At 35.2% G+C, this 18513-nt stretch overlaps 1 protein-coding gene across 5 annotated transcripts in view; it reads left to right on the top strand.

The window, feature by feature from the left end:
- CACNA2D3 (calcium voltage-gated channel auxiliary subunit alpha2delta 3) overlaps window positions 1-18513 on the top strand; it is a 476807-nt gene that overhangs the window by 93263 nt on the left and 365031 nt on the right. For all 5 annotated transcript variants that reach the window (XR_011329699.1, XM_069812301.1, XM_069812302.1 and 2 more), the window contains one exon: window positions 10019-10135. Coding sequence is in view for 4 of the 5 variants with exons in the window: in XM_069812301.1 (XP_069668402.1) it covers window positions 10019-10135 (117 nt within the window). In the remaining variant the exon portion in view is untranslated. The remainder of the gene's footprint in view (window positions 1-10018; window positions 10136-18513) is intronic.

Genomic DNA, 18513 nt, shown 5'->3' with positions numbered 1-18513 from the left:
TCAGTATTTTAGATGCCAGGCTAAGAATAAATGCATTATAGCTAAATGGTCTAAAGAGAGAAAGATATGGGCAAGTTCAGTTGTACAGGGCACTAGTTTATATCATACTACAGTCTTTTAAAGGCAGTTATCAAATATTGGATTGGACATGGTTTGGCAATCAAATTTTAACCCTTTGTATTTCCTTGTGTATTTACCAGCTTGTTTTATGAGGCATTGAAAGAAATCATGGTGGATATACTACTGTACCTGAATGTTCAGAAAGGCTAGTCATTCTGTACTGTTTCATGTGAAGTTCTGTAAGTGACTGAGAATCACACATGAAAGTGAAAAGCATTAGCTTACATGGCAAAAACACAGATGTGTTTTCACACTTCCAGGCAGTGCCAAATACTACAGTTTGGTTTCCAAATCTTTTCTTTTCTTTTTTTTTTTTTTTTTTTTTTTATGGTTAGTCTGATGAATTCTTGTCAAGACATCTGCACACAGACCCACATGCAGGTGGTCTGATTTTCAGAGATGCTGAGAACATACTGACATTGCTGGCTTTGATGTGATGTGACTGAGGGGAGTTTAGATTTTTGAAAATAAAATCATTTTTCATGTTCAGTGATGAAATGAAGAACTGGAAGCCTAAATTTAGGTGCCTGAGTTCAGATATTCAGATGTTATGCTTTTTCTTGTTCTTACAAGTCCACTTTGATACACAGTGTTCCGATACCTGTCTAAAATCCTAAATTGATATAAATACTTTTATCAGGTGGAGACAGAAAAGTGCGATGATGAGATATAGCAGTAGGGACCAATGCTATGTCCTTCATAGTGACAAACAATGAAATAAAGCCCATTTAAGAGTTAATGTTGAACATCCAACCCAATGGAAAGAGTAAAGTTATAGAATTGTTACCCAAGCTGATGAATGTTAGTTATAGAGAAGGTTGCAAGTTGCGAACAGAGTTTGTGTCCCAAGGAGATAAGACTACACGTTTCTTTTTCTGAGGAACAATAAGCATAAGCTATTCTAAATGAGCAGTGCTTTTAAATCTTGTCACAAGACATGGCTATTGCTAAGCAAAGGTTTGTCTTCAGAATGCTCTTCAGTTTTTGTGTCTCTGCTTCACTTTGTCTGTAGCTTTCTTTGTTGCTCATTTTATTGCTCATTTAGGGGCAACCATGGAAGGTGGGGAGGCAGTTGTCTAGTTTTTCTGGGATGGAAAATAAGCATTGTCTAATAAAAATATATAGAAATACTGAAACGCAGAACAACAGCTGGGTGTAAGGCAGGCATAGGTCCACAGAAGCGGAACAATAAGGAGGGAGAGAGAGACACACAGTGATAAAAGGAAGTGTAATACAAAAAAAACATTATAAAGAAAGTCTGATTGAAAGAATTAGTTTGTGGGTGTATCCTGTGACCTTAAGGCACAAAGCAAGCTGTCTCTTTTGGTTGTCCTTGTTTCCAGTAAGCATAAGGGCTTTCAGAGAGGACCAATGCACTTTGGTGTACAAAAGAAAATGCTGTAGTATCTCATCTCAGCCAAGAAATTGGTGAAAATAGTAAATTGTCAGGTTCCCTACTTCTGAATCTTCAGTGACTCAGAATAACTATCCAGGATGAAAGGACTGCATTCTCACATTTCTTCAAACTTTTGTGAGGAGCAGATTAGATGTACATGCTTCTAATATACTTCCTTTCACCTGAAAATACAGTGATGGCTTTGCCTTGAATGAACGCACCCTCTGGGTCATATTGTGATTCTGCAGATTTATACCTATGGGGTTTTTGTTCATTGTTTAAAGCAGTTCATGTGAAATACTGTAGTGAGTTTTCAAGAGTATCAAGTATGCCTTTATGGAAAAAGGAGTCTTCAGGGCAGTTCCGGAATGTTCTTTTTTGGTTTACATGAGGGCTTTATGTTCTCTTCTAAAATAGAAGCAAAGGTATGTATAATTACATAGATAGCTTCTGTAAAATATATTTCTAAAGCAGTTTTTAATAGACTTGCTTAGACTTTAATAGCCATGGCTCTTAAAACACCCATGCTGGCCTGTGAAGATCTTTCAGATGTGTAAAAGAATTTACAAGACAGTAATTTGCTTTTTTCAACCATTTTCAATATGATGGAATTTATAGTCAGGAAAGATGGTGAGCTGGCACTGTTCTGCAAAAGAGTCCAAAGTCCCCTTGGCCTCTGCCTCTGGATGCTGGAGGCAGCAGCAAGGCAAACTTTCTCAATTGTTTTTTGTTACTCTGGTTAGCCCTGACCCAAAGCAGCTCTCTTAGAGGGAAAGATGGGAGTGTATTCCTGACCTCTGCTTGGAGTTAGATCCCCTAGCTAGGTTGTTATTTGGGTCACCCATTTTTCATGGTGGACTTCAAGTAAAAATTGCAATACTGAATTACTCTTAGAGGGCAAGTGTTTGAAATGGCTGGAGTGTGTTTCCATATCTTTATTAGAGAATATGATAATTTATGCATCACCGATGTGACTGCTGCTTTTAAATTTTATTTGTGTTGAGAAATGCTCTGTATTGTAGAGTAGCTTGTATCTTTCCACACTAGCTCACCTGTTTTAACCAGGTGTATATTCAAGACTCTTCTCATTATTGCTGTTTACATGGTATACCTATACATATCTAGTTGTGCAAAGGTTTGAGGAGATATCTTGTGTGGACACGTTTCACAGACAGGACAGAGGAATATTGCTAAATCAGGAGTTGGGTTGGTTGGTTTGTTTGGTTTTGCTTACCATTCAGCTTAATGCTTTAATTGGTTTGGTTTTGTAGCACTTGCATGTAGCAATGAGGTAAAAATAGGTCAGAAGTAAGTATCTTTGTAAAGATTAAATATGCTGGGGATATAGTGCCCTTGCAATGACTGTACAATACTTACATTGTGTGTAAATTATTTTGCAAGGAAAGCAGTAACTATCCTTGTCAAGTCTGCTGATGATAACAAATTTCCCAGGATAGCTGATCTTTGGCTGTAATATCTCAGGCACAGCTTTGAGTAGCTAATCATAGTAAAATAGCATGCAACCAATATTTCAATATTTTGCATTTCAAAGTGTATTTTATAAAGTAACTAAATGGGAGTTTGAGGCAACAGGAGTTCCTCGGACACCAGTGTGCGGCAAGAGTCAAAATGTGACAGGCTAATGTAGAGCTCCTTGGAGTCATTTGATGAAGTGAATAAAAATTTCTCTGCAGAGAAGAAAATGAGCGTGCCATCACACTGGTCATCGCTGATGGATTTCATCAACACAAAGAGGTTCAGTAAAGGTTAATAGGAGTGTGTAATGTGGTGTAACACAAACTCCCAATTATCAAGGAGTTCTCTAATGTCAAGGTGAGAAGTATGCCATTGTGACTCATCTTTCCATGCAGATCAAGCTGAAGCTAGCAAAGTTATCTGTGGTCTATTGGGCAGGGCACTGGAAGAGTAACCAAGAGAGCTTGTTCTCTTCATAATTTTGAACTGTTGTGTGACATTGGGCATGTCACTGAATTTATGTGGTCTCAATATCCTCATGTGCAGAATGGAGATTATCATAGATACTTGCCAGCTATCAACAACAAAATAAAACCAACTCTTACTATTGCTTATTTTGTTAAGGCCTTTAAATTTGCTCCACTGAATGCATTTTAGAGTAAGGAGGACCACATAATAACAACACAATGGCAGCACTCTAGTTTAAACAAAACCACACCACCATAGGGTCAATGTGATAATGGGAAAATACAAAATCTTTTACTAAGAAGAGATTCACAGATGAGTCTATCAGAGGAGTGCACCATCTGTATTTGATATCTCTGCTGTGGTAGTGCCATCTGAGTAGCCTTCTGCTCAGTGGAAAAGCTCAGATTCCCACTCACATGCACATGTAATTCTGGAGACTGTTTTTTATTTGCCTTCAAATTCAGGTTTATTCCAACAGCATATACATAATTAGTGACCCCTCACTTCTAATGAAGCAGTTAGAGGCTGTGCTGTATATTTTTAAAATCTTTTGCTAGGAATTGCTCTGTTATCTCTCATGTGCAGAGGGATGTGTGCTGGTGTGGTAGAGCACTGCAAGAGCTTGAGCCACATAAGGTTTGAACTTTCACTCTTTGTGTCCCATCAATTTTAACATGGATATTGTTTTAAAATAATATTGTCTTATAAAATGATGTGATAGATTTTCTACATCAAGAAAAATTTATATTGTTATTTTTGATTCAAAAGCTCAGAGCCATATTTTGCTAATAGTGGAAAGTCTTTCTCTGTGCATAGCTCTTTTAATTGTGACACAACTGTTAATGGTGTAAGGCAGCACCTAATATGACTACATTGTCAGTTTGCTCCACATAAATCGTAGGTTTGGGGTTTTATACTTAAAACAAAAACAAACCCCACAAAGTGTAAAAAGGAGTAGGTATTTTTAAAGCACCCTGAATAAATGCCACTTGTTTTAAATTTTATGCAGTAGTGTTAATAACATACACACAAAAAAAATCATTATTCAAGGAGAAGAACATAAAAAAATGATCATGAGTTTTATTTTTAGATTGCAATGAATTGAATAGTGAAAGAAAAAACATTTTTTCTTGATGCATAAAAATGTAGTGTATTATCAACATTCTGATCCCTGTGCTCTAGAAGAACTTGACCTAAAAAACCAAGGTTACTTTAGGTAGGAAAGTCAACATTAGTGAAGAAATCCATGGGTTTGGGGGTTAAGAATTAATTGAGACAGAACTGTGTTTAAGGCTCACATAGCTTTTGACTTTGTAACTAAAGAAACCACATTAAGAGCTGCAAATTGTATTAGCTGTAAGATTTTTGCAGCCTTGCAGACTCATTGATTACATTTGATTGTCAGGACATCTCAAATATAGAATTAAAATAGTTCTAATAAGCCAATTAACTCACGTGGCCCTTCAAACCAGCACTTCTGTGCTGAAGGGAGTAACTGTTAGGACTTATATGACAGAGTGTCTGAAGCAAGTTTAAACGGTTCAAAGCAATGCATAGCACAGCCTTTCTACTGGGCAATAGATATTAATTGAAATAAAAAGCTGATGATTTAATCACAAGTGTATGTTTCTGTAATCTCATTTTACATTTGCAATGTTGAGACTTGAACATCTGACAGTGGTTTTGGTGTGGGGTTTTTTGTTGGGTTTTTGTTGAGGTTTTGTGGTTTTTTTTTTTCAGATGGCATGGAGTAAACATACTTTTTTTTAACAGAAAGATTGAATGAATAATGGGTCTTTCACTTGCATGCTGGTTCTGCTTTTTCATTATAAAACAAAAAAATTATACATGCATATATATATTTAACGTGTGTGACAAAACCTCTCAAATAGCAACATTTGTAAAGTATGTACAACTATGCAAGCTTATAGCTGTGAATACATCTGAGAGGCGTATATCAGTTCCTGATATGCAACACAAACCAGCAGATTCCTTTTAAAGTATTATTACAGAATTCCTGTTGCGTAAAAATCTTTCTTTGGTCAGGATGGTAGTGGTATTTACTGGCTCTGAAAATCCCAGGGAGTGGGAAGAATTTTTGTCATAAATGGCTGTAGTGTTCTGCACATGTACAAAGCATGCACAGACTTGTCCAAAGACTAAGGACTGTTTATACACTTGAAATATTTTTATATACAGCATAAAGGTAATTGTCTTGATGTTGATAAGAGTTGATAGAAGTAGATAAAAACAGGAACACAAAGATTATGTTTCTATTTGGAGAAAAAACAAGGAGAAAAAATTCAAACTGTAGCTGACATGGCATCTTTCTGAAGTTGTCTTGCTTGTCTTTTCCTGCCTTGGTTACTCAAGCTGCATGGTTTTTGGTGTGGGTTTTTTTTGTTTGTTTTTGGTTTTTTTTTGTTTTGTTGGTGTCTGTGTTTGTTGTTGTTGACGTTTCAGTGCCAAATACTTGGATTGCATAAAATGCTTCAGACCTGAGTTTTGTATCAATTGCTTTCTGATATGTTATTTCTAGATGATCATTTACCATGCAAGAAAAAAACCCCACACCTAAATCCATGAAAAGCATTAAAAGTTCTGACAGTGAAGTACAGTCTGTCTTTCCCTGGCGCTTACGTGAAATGATCTGGCAAAACAGACACTGAAGAAATAATTTATTTTTTGTGTGCTTTCTCAAATGATCAATGTTCTTGTCTCTCTGGAGAATTTCTTACCAAAGGCTGATTTTTGCAAGCAGAAAGAATCAGCATTTCAAGCTGGGTTTTTTTTGGGCCTTTTTTTTTTTTTTTTCTTTTCATAACGCAGCAAATCAGACGTATCTGCTCGATCTTCTAGACAATTGGAAATCCACTTAACAAAAGACATGTCTAACTGTGACTCTAACTTTTCATGCACTTTTGATATGCAAGTCAATGATTTAGAGTGAAGTCAAGGCTGCTTTCTTTCCTTTTAATAACAGTACAAATATACTACCGGATATGTTACAAATGTTGATTTTTCATTATCACTTACTGGAATAAAATTATAGAATATTGAAAAAATTGAGGGTTTCATAATTTATTTTTTTTTTTAAACAAAACAAAAAACTTTATCATCAACTTCATCTTTTTAACAGTGGAGGGAAGTGGCTATTTAAGGCATTGCTTGGAAGAGCCATTCAGAATAGCAATACTATGAGGTGGTTTGCAAGTCTGGAAATATAAAGGACAGCATGGCCCAGAAGCTAGGTTTTTTCACCACTGTCCGTGATGGCATTTTGCTTGACTGCAACCATAGTGGCATGCTGCTGTTTTCTCAAAATGACATTAAAATAAAATAAATGATTTCATTTAAAAACTATTTCAAATTTATTTCAAAGCAACCATGTCTTTGCTGTTTTAGCTAATTTATTTAAATTAAAACCAAATTCAATATGTAAAAATCTAGTGGTAGGGAGATGATGAGAGCCTGGAGGTCAGAGAGCCTCTGCAGTGAAAGGAAGAGAATCCATTATTAATGATGTCCTTTGTTACAGTTTTATTGTGGTTTTGTTTTTTTCACTATCTGCTGTGATTCAAGTTTCTTGCATTGATAGTTATTACAAAATCAACTGTTTTCTAGATTGACTCTAAATTCCCAGCCTCATGCACATTGAGTACTAAGAGGAAGTGTATAGACATGCACAGATAAAGCTGGCACTTCTTCCCTCCAGACAATCACTAGAGCACAAGGATACTAAAAGCAGCTGGTGTTTTTTCCAACCACATAATTTCTCCTGTTTTGGAACCTTCCACTGACGGCTGAAAAAATAATAGAAGTATTTTTATGGCAATGAAATACTGAATGTAAAATACATATTATGTAAACCCCTTATTATGTAAACCTCTTGGTTGCCAAGGTCTTGCAGATCAAGTAAATACTCCTAGTTTGTTGCAAATGTTCTTGGAGGTTTCCAACAATTGACTAGACATGCACCATGCAAGCTGTGTGGTCTTCTCAAATAAAACTTAAATAATATCTTCTGTTTCCTCCAATTTTTTTGGTTGGAACTTTGGCATTTAAATTTGGAAAAAAATGAATTTATGTACTATGAACTAGCATAATTATAAAATAATAAATTATCAGTTAATAAATCATTCCATCTATTTTGAGTGCAAGTTATTAATTTTCAAAAGCACCAGTTACTCAATTTTGAGAAGTGTGGCTTTTTAATGTGTTCTCACAATAGCCTAATAGAATATATGGTATGATTCACTGTGCCTAGGAAATCTGTCGACTTCAACTGTACCATTCAGTTTTCAGACAAATGCAGTGAATAATTGCCTGGTTTTCTTCGCTTGATGGCAAAGCTTAAATCAATAAATCTGGTGACCTGAAAACAGTCTCTTGAAGTGACGCATTTTAAAATACTTTCTAAGAACTTAAAGGTCAAGTCTGAAGGAAACCATTTTTATCAGAACTTGATATGTTGAACATGATCTGTGCAGCTTGAAATAAGTGATTCAAATTTGTACTTGATCTATTAACTTAATAAATACGGCAGTTGTTCATGGCAGTGCATTTTGTTTCATTTGTTTTAAATTCTCCAAAGCTTCAAATCCTGTGGGACGTGGACAGACTTTGACATCATTAATTAACTGGGAATGTTTTCAATTTGCTGTTAATTTACTACATTTTATCGCAGTATTTGTTTCAATAACATTTACCTCTCGTCTACTGTGTTCTTGTATTTTCTCCAGTAAATAAAAAAAAAATTTTTTTTTTCTATTTTAGACAAATCACTGTGCTATCCTAAATTAATATTTTTGGAGTGGAGGGTAGCGAGTTTAGTAATGGCATAAACGGACTTAGAGAGTTGAAATCAGAACTCTGCTTATGGCATTTAAATGCAGACCAAGAAGGGGAAAAACCCCAGATCTCCCCTCTTGCCTCCAGGGAGCAAAATGCAGGTGGTCTGCTTGAGGTTTTTTAGATTGCTTAGACTACCATCTTGGATAGAATAGAGCCTCATAACAGGAAATGAAATAATGTGGAAAAATGGAATTATTACAGAATATAAAAGATTTAGTGTCCTAAATATTTACCGACAACTTTGTATTTTTAACCTTCTTATGAAATTGTCTGCAAATGATGTTTTATCAAATATTATTATTATTTGCTTATAAAAACATTCATACAAGTTATTACAGAGAAGTATAAAGTTTAAAGCAAGTCCAAAGTGTTACTTCGCTTTGAAAATTAGTTTTGTCAGAAGAAATGGGTACAATATGCACAGGCATGCTCTTACAATAGATTCCTTCCTTCCTTCCATCACAAGCCAGGACATGGCTGGGCCTGACTTATTTGCTGTTTTGATCATTTTAGTGTTCATCCAGGTGATTTGAGCCACTTTTTTTGATGCCCTTATTCTTTCTTCTTTCTCTGGAGTTATATAAGATTTGGAGATAATCATAATTCTATAGGCAAATTTTAATGATAAATCTTTTTAATAATACCAGCTCATTTTATTGACTCAAGTATTGTGCAGTGGGTTGCCCTAAGAGTCTGCTTTAGAGGTTTGGAAGATATTTTTGTACATAGGGCTAAAGCTGGCATAAGCCAGGTATGCTTTTCATCGTCCTCGCAGTATCATGGAGGTACAATTATGTGAACAGGTTAAGGGTTCGGTAATGGGCAATGATTAGTGCATTGCAACCATACATGTTTTCAATAGAGATAAACAAACAATAACTAGACTGGAAGCCATCACTTCTTAGAGTCCAGGCTATAGTGGAATGACATGGGAAAGAGGAATGTTCTCAGTATTAAATGCTTTTTTTAATTTTATATTCTTATACGCAAACACTGATAAAGAAAAAATGTTGATGTGCAGAAAATAGAGGATAAAATTTGCTTTGAATATAATTTTAGTGTTTAATCAGTCTTAGAGTTATTCACACTGTGAAAAGAGACAGTAAGTTAATGCTCATCCATATTGTATAAAATATATTTCTATGCTTGCATTTGGATAAAGGCTCATGTTTATGTGGCTTATTTATGGTTTTCTTTGCACGGACAGCTAAGAATGTCTAGATAAGCTTGTAGTATAAGTATTTGTAACGTAAGTATTGTATAAAGCTTGTGAAACAGACAGCTACAGGAAGTTAGCTGAGAAGGAGGAGGATTCTAGGTTGCTAAGGCACAGTGGATTGCCAAGCATATCACTGGTTTTAAATGATTTTTGGATGGGATATGAGGATTTTTTACTACTTTTTTTTTGGCTGGTGTTCAGTTGCGGGGAGGGTAATTTAAATGCTGTGAAGGGGAATTATCGTTTTCCTACAGTGCACGAGATAAATATTTCTATTATATATTCTTAATGGAGTTCTGGTTCAAACCCAGTTCTGTCCCTGTGACAGTGGCTTGGCACAAAACAGCCTTCTGTCACAAATAAACATCAAATAAATGAAGAATGTCAGCAAAAATGTAATACGAAACTAATAATTAGTTGTCAAAATTTCAGCTGGTTCACTGTGAATAACTTTCCCCTGATTCTTTTTCATTTTTTTCTTCCAGAAATACAAAGAATATGAGAAGGATGTTGCAATAGAAGAAATTGATGGCCTTCAGCTTGTGAAAAAATTAGCAAAGAATATGGAAGAAATGTTTCATAAGAAGTCCGAAGCTGTACGGGTAAGTAGCAGATCAATCTGCTATTTCATTCTCTGATGTAAAACTATATAATTTAGGCTCTGCTCTGAAGGTTGTACTAGTAATTGAAGGTGCTGAAGTGTTCAGAAGTATTTTAGGATCAGTGTTCAAGAGAACAGATACAAATTATTTATACTATCAATAGATAAATGCAAGAGAGTGTAACTAGGTTTGGACTACCAGTTTCCCATACAAGTTTCTAAGGTATCACTTGTGTTCAGTAAAACATAACTATGTATGGTCGTGTGTTAAAATGTTAGATTTCAAAATATCAAACCAAAGCAGACTTAATTTCACTGCTCACTATTATAAAAATATTATTGCAGGGAATCTTCCAAGTTCAATAACTGTCCTTTAGTTCAAATCTAGAAAAAGATGCAGATACCTCAAATAGGACTAAATCCAAAATTCCTCTAATTGCAGTAAGTACTACATCACTCTAAAGGCGACTTATTAATGATCATTAAGTAACTACATTGAGCTTTCTGTGCATGTGTAGCTTTTGGTGGGGAGGGGAGTTTTTTTGTTTGGTTGGTTTTTGTTTTTTTGTTTTGAAAGTTCTGACTTCTGTGTTTTACTATATTGAATAGGAGTTCATTGTAACATGCATATCCTAAAAAATAACAGGTCTTCCTGTTGTAGTTTTCATTTTGCATTATTCTTTGCTAGAAATTTAGGTGACTGCCTGTAATAGCAGTTCCTGTTGCATCACCTATATCAACAAGCTAACAGGACGCTGTGGTGATGCTATTTGCCACCAGCTACTCTATTTCAGCCAGATTTGTCTGCTCAATTGAGTTGAAGGTCTGTGTCTCAACTGTGGAGCTGAAGGCATCACCCAAGGACAGGGACTCCATTTGTGTAACTGTAGACAAAATTTTGCCTTCAGCCATCTATTATTTGTTATGGTGCAAAAGGGAGGGAGGAATTTGGCTACATTTTAGAGGTGGAATTTTCTGGGCTGGCAGTGAAGTAAAACATATTTCAGTTTGTAAACTGAGCACACTTGGCAGGGAAGCAGAGAAAGACAATAAACATGGAACCCCACAATGCTATTTTTACAGTCTGTTTTTCAGAGAAAAACTTCACTTTAAGATGTGTGTAAGAGCTTCCAGAAGCCCTGTGTGTGTGTTCCTTGCTCCTCGCTACTTGGAGCAGTGCTCATTTAGATTGAGAAGTGGAAAGCAAGCTGCACGCTTGCTGGTCAGAGGAGCTCTATTCCGTTGGTGTGGAGTGCTATTGGGGTAGAACAGTTTGTGTCTCAATTAGAGCTTTGCAACAAATGCTTTCTAATGTTTGTGAGTGGTTAGAACTGGTTTGGCCTCTTCATACAGATAGTGTTTTTATCTAAGGAAGAAAAAAAAATAGGACCAATACAGGCCACCATGCTCTGAGTAAAAATAAGCCCAAATTCTGTGAAGTTGAACCATGCGTATAGTATTGTGTGAAAGGGTTTTAGTGTTGGAAAAAAGTGACTGAAATCCAGAGCCTTCTTTGGAAGGTTTCCATCTTTGGAAAGGAAGCTAGAAGCTTGGTTTGGATAGGGTCGCTTCTTTTAAAAAATGATCTGCTTAGTTTACCTTCCAATAACTTTATTCTTTTTTGCATAATTGCATAATGTGGTCCATCTTGGTTGCTAGAGGTGGTAGTGAGTGACCTTTTATATTCTGGTAGTAAGTAGTGCTTAGTATTTTATGTCCTGATAAGTACAAAATCCTTTGGTACAGTGCAGGTTTTGCATGGGTTCCATCTTTGGTACATCATAGCTTATTTTCTCCTCATATCTGGAGAGGTGAGCTAGGAGTTACAAGGCTCCTATGGACCTAAGACCTCTGCTCCATGCTGAGACAAAGTAATACTGCATCGCTTTGTCTCTAAAATAACAGAATTTTGACATAATCTTTTGATGGAAACTTGTATGAAGAGCACTGAAACCTAGAATTCAGAGTAATATTTTAGATGTGCTGGTGGTAACATTGGGGTAAGTACTAAATGAAGAGTACCTTACAAAATATCTCTTAGGCCTAGAAATAACGGGGTGACCATTGCAAGGGTTCAAATCCAAGTGCTCAGAAAATGTGTTCCAGTGTTACCCCAAATAGTTACCCTACACCGCCCACTGAATTAGCTTCAAGTAAACATCAAAATCCATGGCTTAATTTAAAGTACTTTTTCGATAAAATATTTTAATCTACATACTTTTCAGGTTCTAGCAGATGTAGTAATCTGTGACAAGTATTCAGTAAGCCACAGTATATGAAAAGTTTAATTTGTTGAAAAGGCCAAGAAGAAAGACCTGGAAATTTAGAAATAGGATGGCTTGGAAACGCCTTCAGATTTTTGTTTTGCTTTATGCTTTCAAACACATTAACTTGTTCAAAGCTATTAATCACATTTGAACTCTCTTTTCCCTCCTCCCCCTTTATATTCTGGTTGAATTTTTATCTTTCTGTCTCATCGCTTTTCATAGTGATTAGTTAGTTCAGTGTGATTTTTATCATATTCATCCCCTGTTTGAATTACCCTTCAGTATGCAATTATCCTATCACAGAATGTCCTATTTTTGTGCTGTCAGATACATAAAATAAATGGAAAACTGAAAGTGCTAAACCAATTATATAACCTTTTGTCATCTACTTACTCATGGAAACCCTTTCAAGCAACTTTTTTTTTTTTCTTCCCCAGTGTTCACTATTTACCTTAGATTTATGTTGGTTCAGGATATTCCTGTTAACCATTTCCTTCCTAATACTGCCCTACTTGATCGAATTTCAGAGAGGCAACTTCAGGTTTTATTTTGAAATATTTGTGACATGATTTAAGTTAAAACCACTCTTCAGTGGTTTTGATTCAATGTTGCTGATGCTTTGTTTCTAGCTGTGACAAATGTAGATGTATCAATTTACCTTTAAGACTATGACATTCTAGCTGGGAAAAATCTTAGTGCCCATAAGATGGCATAAGTGGAAATGTTTTCTGCATTGTTCAGCAGTGGGTTTAATTTTACAGCCAAACTCAAATAATCCCTTTGAGAACCTTGTGTAGTCTGCTGTCACTCGTGGTTTTGCTTTTCCTGGACTTTTAGTGATTTCATTCATAGGAAATGCGCTTGATCAATCTTAATTTAAAGTTAGCTGTGATTTTTTTTTTTTATTTTTAAAAAAAAAATTTTTAGAAGGCTTTATGGTACTTTAATGATGCCACTTATTTGAAACTGAAGAGGACTAGAGCACAACAGCATAATGCTCAGTAATAAATGACTACTGCAACAGACCTGATAGTGAAAAAGAGGTGGAATTAAAACTACTCATTTGGTGCTTTTACTTTTTCTAGTTAATGGTGTAATAGGAAAAAATCCAAGGAAGATAGAGGGAAGTGAAAAAGAAAGCAAAATGAAAGATAAATAGGTTATTAGGGAATATTCCAAAAGCTGTTATTGAAACTTTAGCTATGCAGTTAAATTTCTATTTTCATTAGTGTTTCTTTGCAAGTAAAGAGAATCCTGTAAAAAAATTTGTTGATTTACTTGTAAGATGGCAAATCAAGTGTTAAGGATTATTTTTCTTTAAGGCAACTGCCATTGCTGCAGCAGAAAATGCAAATAAGAGATTTCTTTTTATTAACTTTTCCTACTGTAGCTACCTGGTGTTCATTGTGAAGCTGATTCTCATTATAACTGTACTGTGAAAAGTAATTGCTGTTGTACAGTAATTCAATTTCAGTGCATTCATGCATCAGTAAGCCAGTGGGGTTTATCTAGAGAAACCTGGGACTTTAAAGCTTTTTATCATGAAATTCCACATGCAGACAAACGTTCTTCCAAGGAGTAGAATATCAGCATTTACATTTAACAAACATTTGCAATGAAGAGAAATAGATTTTTTTCCACTGATGATTTTTACACTGGTCTTTAAACTGTTTTCAGATACTATTAGGATGATATTGTTTATGCACAGTGTAATGTATGTGCTTGAAATATTTGTGCTTATTCATACACATATCTAGTTTGCAAATTTTAGTATGTGGATATATATGCATGTGGGTACATATCTTTACAGACACACATTTTGAGGTTTATATGTGTAATATCAACAGATGCTGTTTGCTATTGATTTTTTGCATATAAATGTACGTGTATATATATAAGCAAAGTATTAAACTAGATGTACTGCATCCACCTATTTCCAAGCAAATACTGGTAAATAGGTGTCCTGATCAATAAATTAATTTTTATTCAAAATAAAGTTAGTGAGTGCAAAATGAACTTGGCTGGATGAACACAGAGATCATGGCAGGTAATCCAAAGCAGAGAGTGAAAGGTACTAAACAGAGGAAGATTCTTTCTCCATAGGAGTATTTTGCAGTGTTCTGAATAGACTTGTTTATGAAAGCTCAGTAAGGAATTCATACTGATTATTGTAGTCAATGAATGTAGCTTTTATTTACAAACCACCCACAAGTGCTTTACTGTTTTCTTGGGTGTATTTGGAATTTAACTAATTCTTGGTGTGTAACTTAATGGTAAGTTCTTCCCCATTTGAATAGACACACTGGTACAGAAGGTAGTTTTTGTTTTCTGGTTGGCTGAGGGTGGTATTTAGAACTGGATTTTGAAAGTAGATGCTCAAGTAGCATCTAAAGTAGCACTGTTAAATACCTTTCCATTCCAGGAGTTATTTCAGTCATTCACTTTAAGGCTGCTGCTTTCAGTTGATGTCACTGGACTCATACAAAAGTGTAATCGCAGATAACAAACTGAATAAAACTCAAGTTTGAGAAAGGTGTCATTATTTCACATGTTCCTGTTGATAAAGAAGTTTTTATATGATCTTTGGGGGGCTGCTTTTCTTCTTAGGGTGGATAATTTTTGTCACATTCTTCAGTTGAGGTTATTGACTGCTTTCCTCCTGCCTGCCCCATTTACATTTGAACCTATTGTCACTTTTGCCAGTGGTTAAATCCCTACAAGTGTCATCAGAACCAGAGAGTGGGTACAGGAAAAAGAGTCTGTATCCTCACTGAGGAAAGGCAGAGAAAACTCAGTCGTAAGAAAGGACTGGAGAACACAGTGCAGTGAAAGGGCGCTGGGGGAGATGTAGAAGGGACCTGAATAAATTATGGGAGGTTTATTTAATGGATGAGGGGTGGAGACAAAAAAATACTGCGATAAGATGTTATATGGAAAATGGGAACATGATGAAGGATTAAAAGCAAAACAATCAAAAAAACCAAAGAAATGCACCTTCCTGTTCAGTAGTCTTGGATCTATGTTCTTAATACTGTTGAGCTGGTTTTTGGTTTTGTGTGTGTGTCTGACCAAAGCAGATATAGTCCTGAATACAGGGGCAGTATATCTGTTGAATTAGATAAAATAACATTTTTACTCAGTTAATTTTAAAATAAGTCTGGCTTGAATGGCTATGTTGTATTGAAGTACATTTAACATGTATTATACTGAAGGAGCATTTAACTCTAAGTGGAAGTACTAATCTGCAGCGTTATCTACGTAGGTTATTGAGCTGATCATGGGTAACCATGTTAATGTTGTCTAGACATTCATAGGACCTGCAAAGCTTTGGATCTTTTGTGCACCTTGCAGCTCAGAACACTTCCCAGCAGTATAATTATTTTACTTTTACACCAAAGATCAAATACATCCAATGTAATATACTACAAGACATTGCCAGTGTTCTAGGTCCGTTGTGTATTCTGTTTCCTTACAGCCAGGTGTCTCTGGTGCAGACATTATGTGTAAAATAATGTTTGATATTCCTTTCACTATGGTTTTAAATGGAATTTTAAAATAACAGCCATCTGTGTAATTTTCTACCTTTTATTTCTTAATATATAATCTGTGAATGAAGAACTGCTGCAATGTAATCTCCAGTTTACATTCCTGCATACTGGAGAATTTTTATAAAACCTGTTAAATCAGAGAAGTTGAGATTGTCACCGCTATGTCATTATGCCTATTAAGAGCATTTACTAGGGACAGAACATTTTTGTGTGGTGGGGTTTAGCATTTAGATTGTACTCTTGTTGACTTGGAAGCTGAAAAATAGTGGCTTCCCACAGTGCCTAAAGAAAAATTGAGGCAACAGTGAGGAATATACCAGGTGAATTTTGAACTGACTTTTTTTGAGACTGTTTTAAATGTACACTGTCTTCAATGTCCACTGTGTATTTTATTACACTGTATTTTTATTCTGATTTTCTATCACTTTGATCAAGGCTAGATTGGGAATGGCATTCTTGAGAAGCAAGTAATCATTCATATTTCATATTCATATAATAGAAGATAGAAAGGTCTTAAATGTCAGAACTTATTACTTTGCTAGGCTCACTATTTCTAAATATATCATAAACACTTTTTCACTATCTACTCTGTTCCCTCATTGAGCTAATTTGCATCTGCAGAATTAGAAGGAAGAAGAATGAATTTCTTCTGCCCTCTTTAAAACTGTGCTGCTCAGTGGGTGCTATTCTGACCCCTAATATTTTTTTAAAATATAGTAAGGCAGGTTGGTTTTTATCAGCAGATGGAAATGAAAAAAAAAAAAAATTACCATTAAGTTTATAAAATTACTGGAGGAAAAAATTATAAATGGTTGTGGGTGGAAGGAAATTATGGTGAATCAACCCAGTGTCACTATAAATAGTTTTAAATGACAGAATAAAGACATAATGAATAAAGGAGAGATGGCTACAATTGTCTTAATTACTGCCAACAAATTAAAGGTTTTCAGCAATATTTTTGTATTCACATTTAGTATTTTAACTGTAATTGTTGCTAGTTACTTTTGGTATCATTTGAATTTTGCTTATAGTTCTGTTAGTCTCCTTCATGTGTAAGTGATGAATTTTTGTTCTGAAAGCATTAAGAGCTTTATTTACTTTTTGAAAAATTAAACTACACTGGAAAATAAAAAGATGGTTAGCAATCCACTGACAGGCAGTGGAGTATTCAGTAGCATAATATGTAACTTTGATAGTCATAGTTTGAAGAATATTTAAAGGTAAAGCAAATATTTTTCTTGTTTATTGCCATTGGACTTAAGGGTTGCTTTTGCTAAATGTGTAGAAGTTAGGATCTTTGACAAATGAAGCATTAGCAAACCTATTCTGCTGCAGATCAGCTAGATCACATATTGCTGCTTTGCTTGTTACTACTTTGAGTTTCCCAAGAAATGTGTGTATTTGTAAACAGATACTGCTATGAATTCTGAAAGGGGGGGGAACGACACACACACACCAAACAACTTTCTTTTCATTGGAGCATAGGTGAGCTTCTCTTAACCTTCATTCCCATCACATAGCTGCAATATGAGTGCTCAGACTATCCTTGGGCATGTTGCTGGTTAACAAAAGAAATGAAGGGAAAAGGTACAATCAGTTTATCTCATAGCTGTACTACCTGTGTAATGGAATAGATAGGTTTAATGGAAGTTGGGGATTTTGTCTGTAGACCTCTCTGAGTCATAGCAGGGGATCCCAAGTGCGTTATCTAACTCTTAGATGTCCTAAAATTCAGGTTAGCTGATTCTACAGAAAGCTATTCTTTAAATAGGTAATGGCAGGGGGAAGAAGAAGCAAAACCTGAATAACTCAGTTGCTTTTTCTCATGTATACTGAGTTTCTCGGTGTTTAACTTCCACAGAATAAAAAGAAAACCAGCAAGAACTTCAGGGAGATCTTTCATCTGTTGCTTAATAATTTGGTTTTTTTAACAGCTCGGTAATGGCTTCATTGCGAAGACCTTAATTAGATCAAAAGAATTTTGTAAATCAACTTTTTTTTCTCTGCTCAGAATGGATTTTCTCTTTTCGGTCTCTGAGTACTAATATGTATTAAAGAAAAAAATATGAACTTGCTAGGTACATTTTTTTGAGGAAGGAGCCAGTAGTTCATGTTGGTCTTGTTTAGGAGATTCAGGGATATTTATCTGTCAAGATACTCAGGGAGTTAGGTACATAACCTGGTACATGCAGTATCTAGGAACTACTGTTTCCTAAATGCACACCTTTATGGACCTGCAAATTTGGAGCTTTCATTGTCTTGGTACAGCTTGAAATAAATATCTACAAAAAATGAAGCAATTTGAACTATGCTTTGAATTTTGGCTGTTTTTAAAGCTCTGGCATGTTTGCATGTTAAAAAAAAAAAATTCCACACAGTCTAGCCACTCTTAAGAAATTTAGTGAATTTCTGTTGGAAGTTCAAATATAGAAAAAAAAGAAAAAATACTCTTCAGAAAAAAGGGAGGAAAATAGAGACTGGTAGAGAAAACTTAAAAGCATTTGCTGCTGGAGACGATTATGATGGTTTCATCTTCAGTGCTGAGAAAAGTGAAACATACTTAA

The sequence above is a fragment of the Haliaeetus albicilla genome, chromosome 24, assembly GCF_947461875.1.
Source record: "Haliaeetus albicilla chromosome 24, bHalAlb1.1, whole genome shotgun sequence".
NCBI classification, from domain to species: domain Eukaryota; kingdom Metazoa; phylum Chordata; class Aves; order Accipitriformes; family Accipitridae; genus Haliaeetus; species Haliaeetus albicilla.
This window is presented reverse-complemented; position numbering and strand designations above follow the sequence as displayed.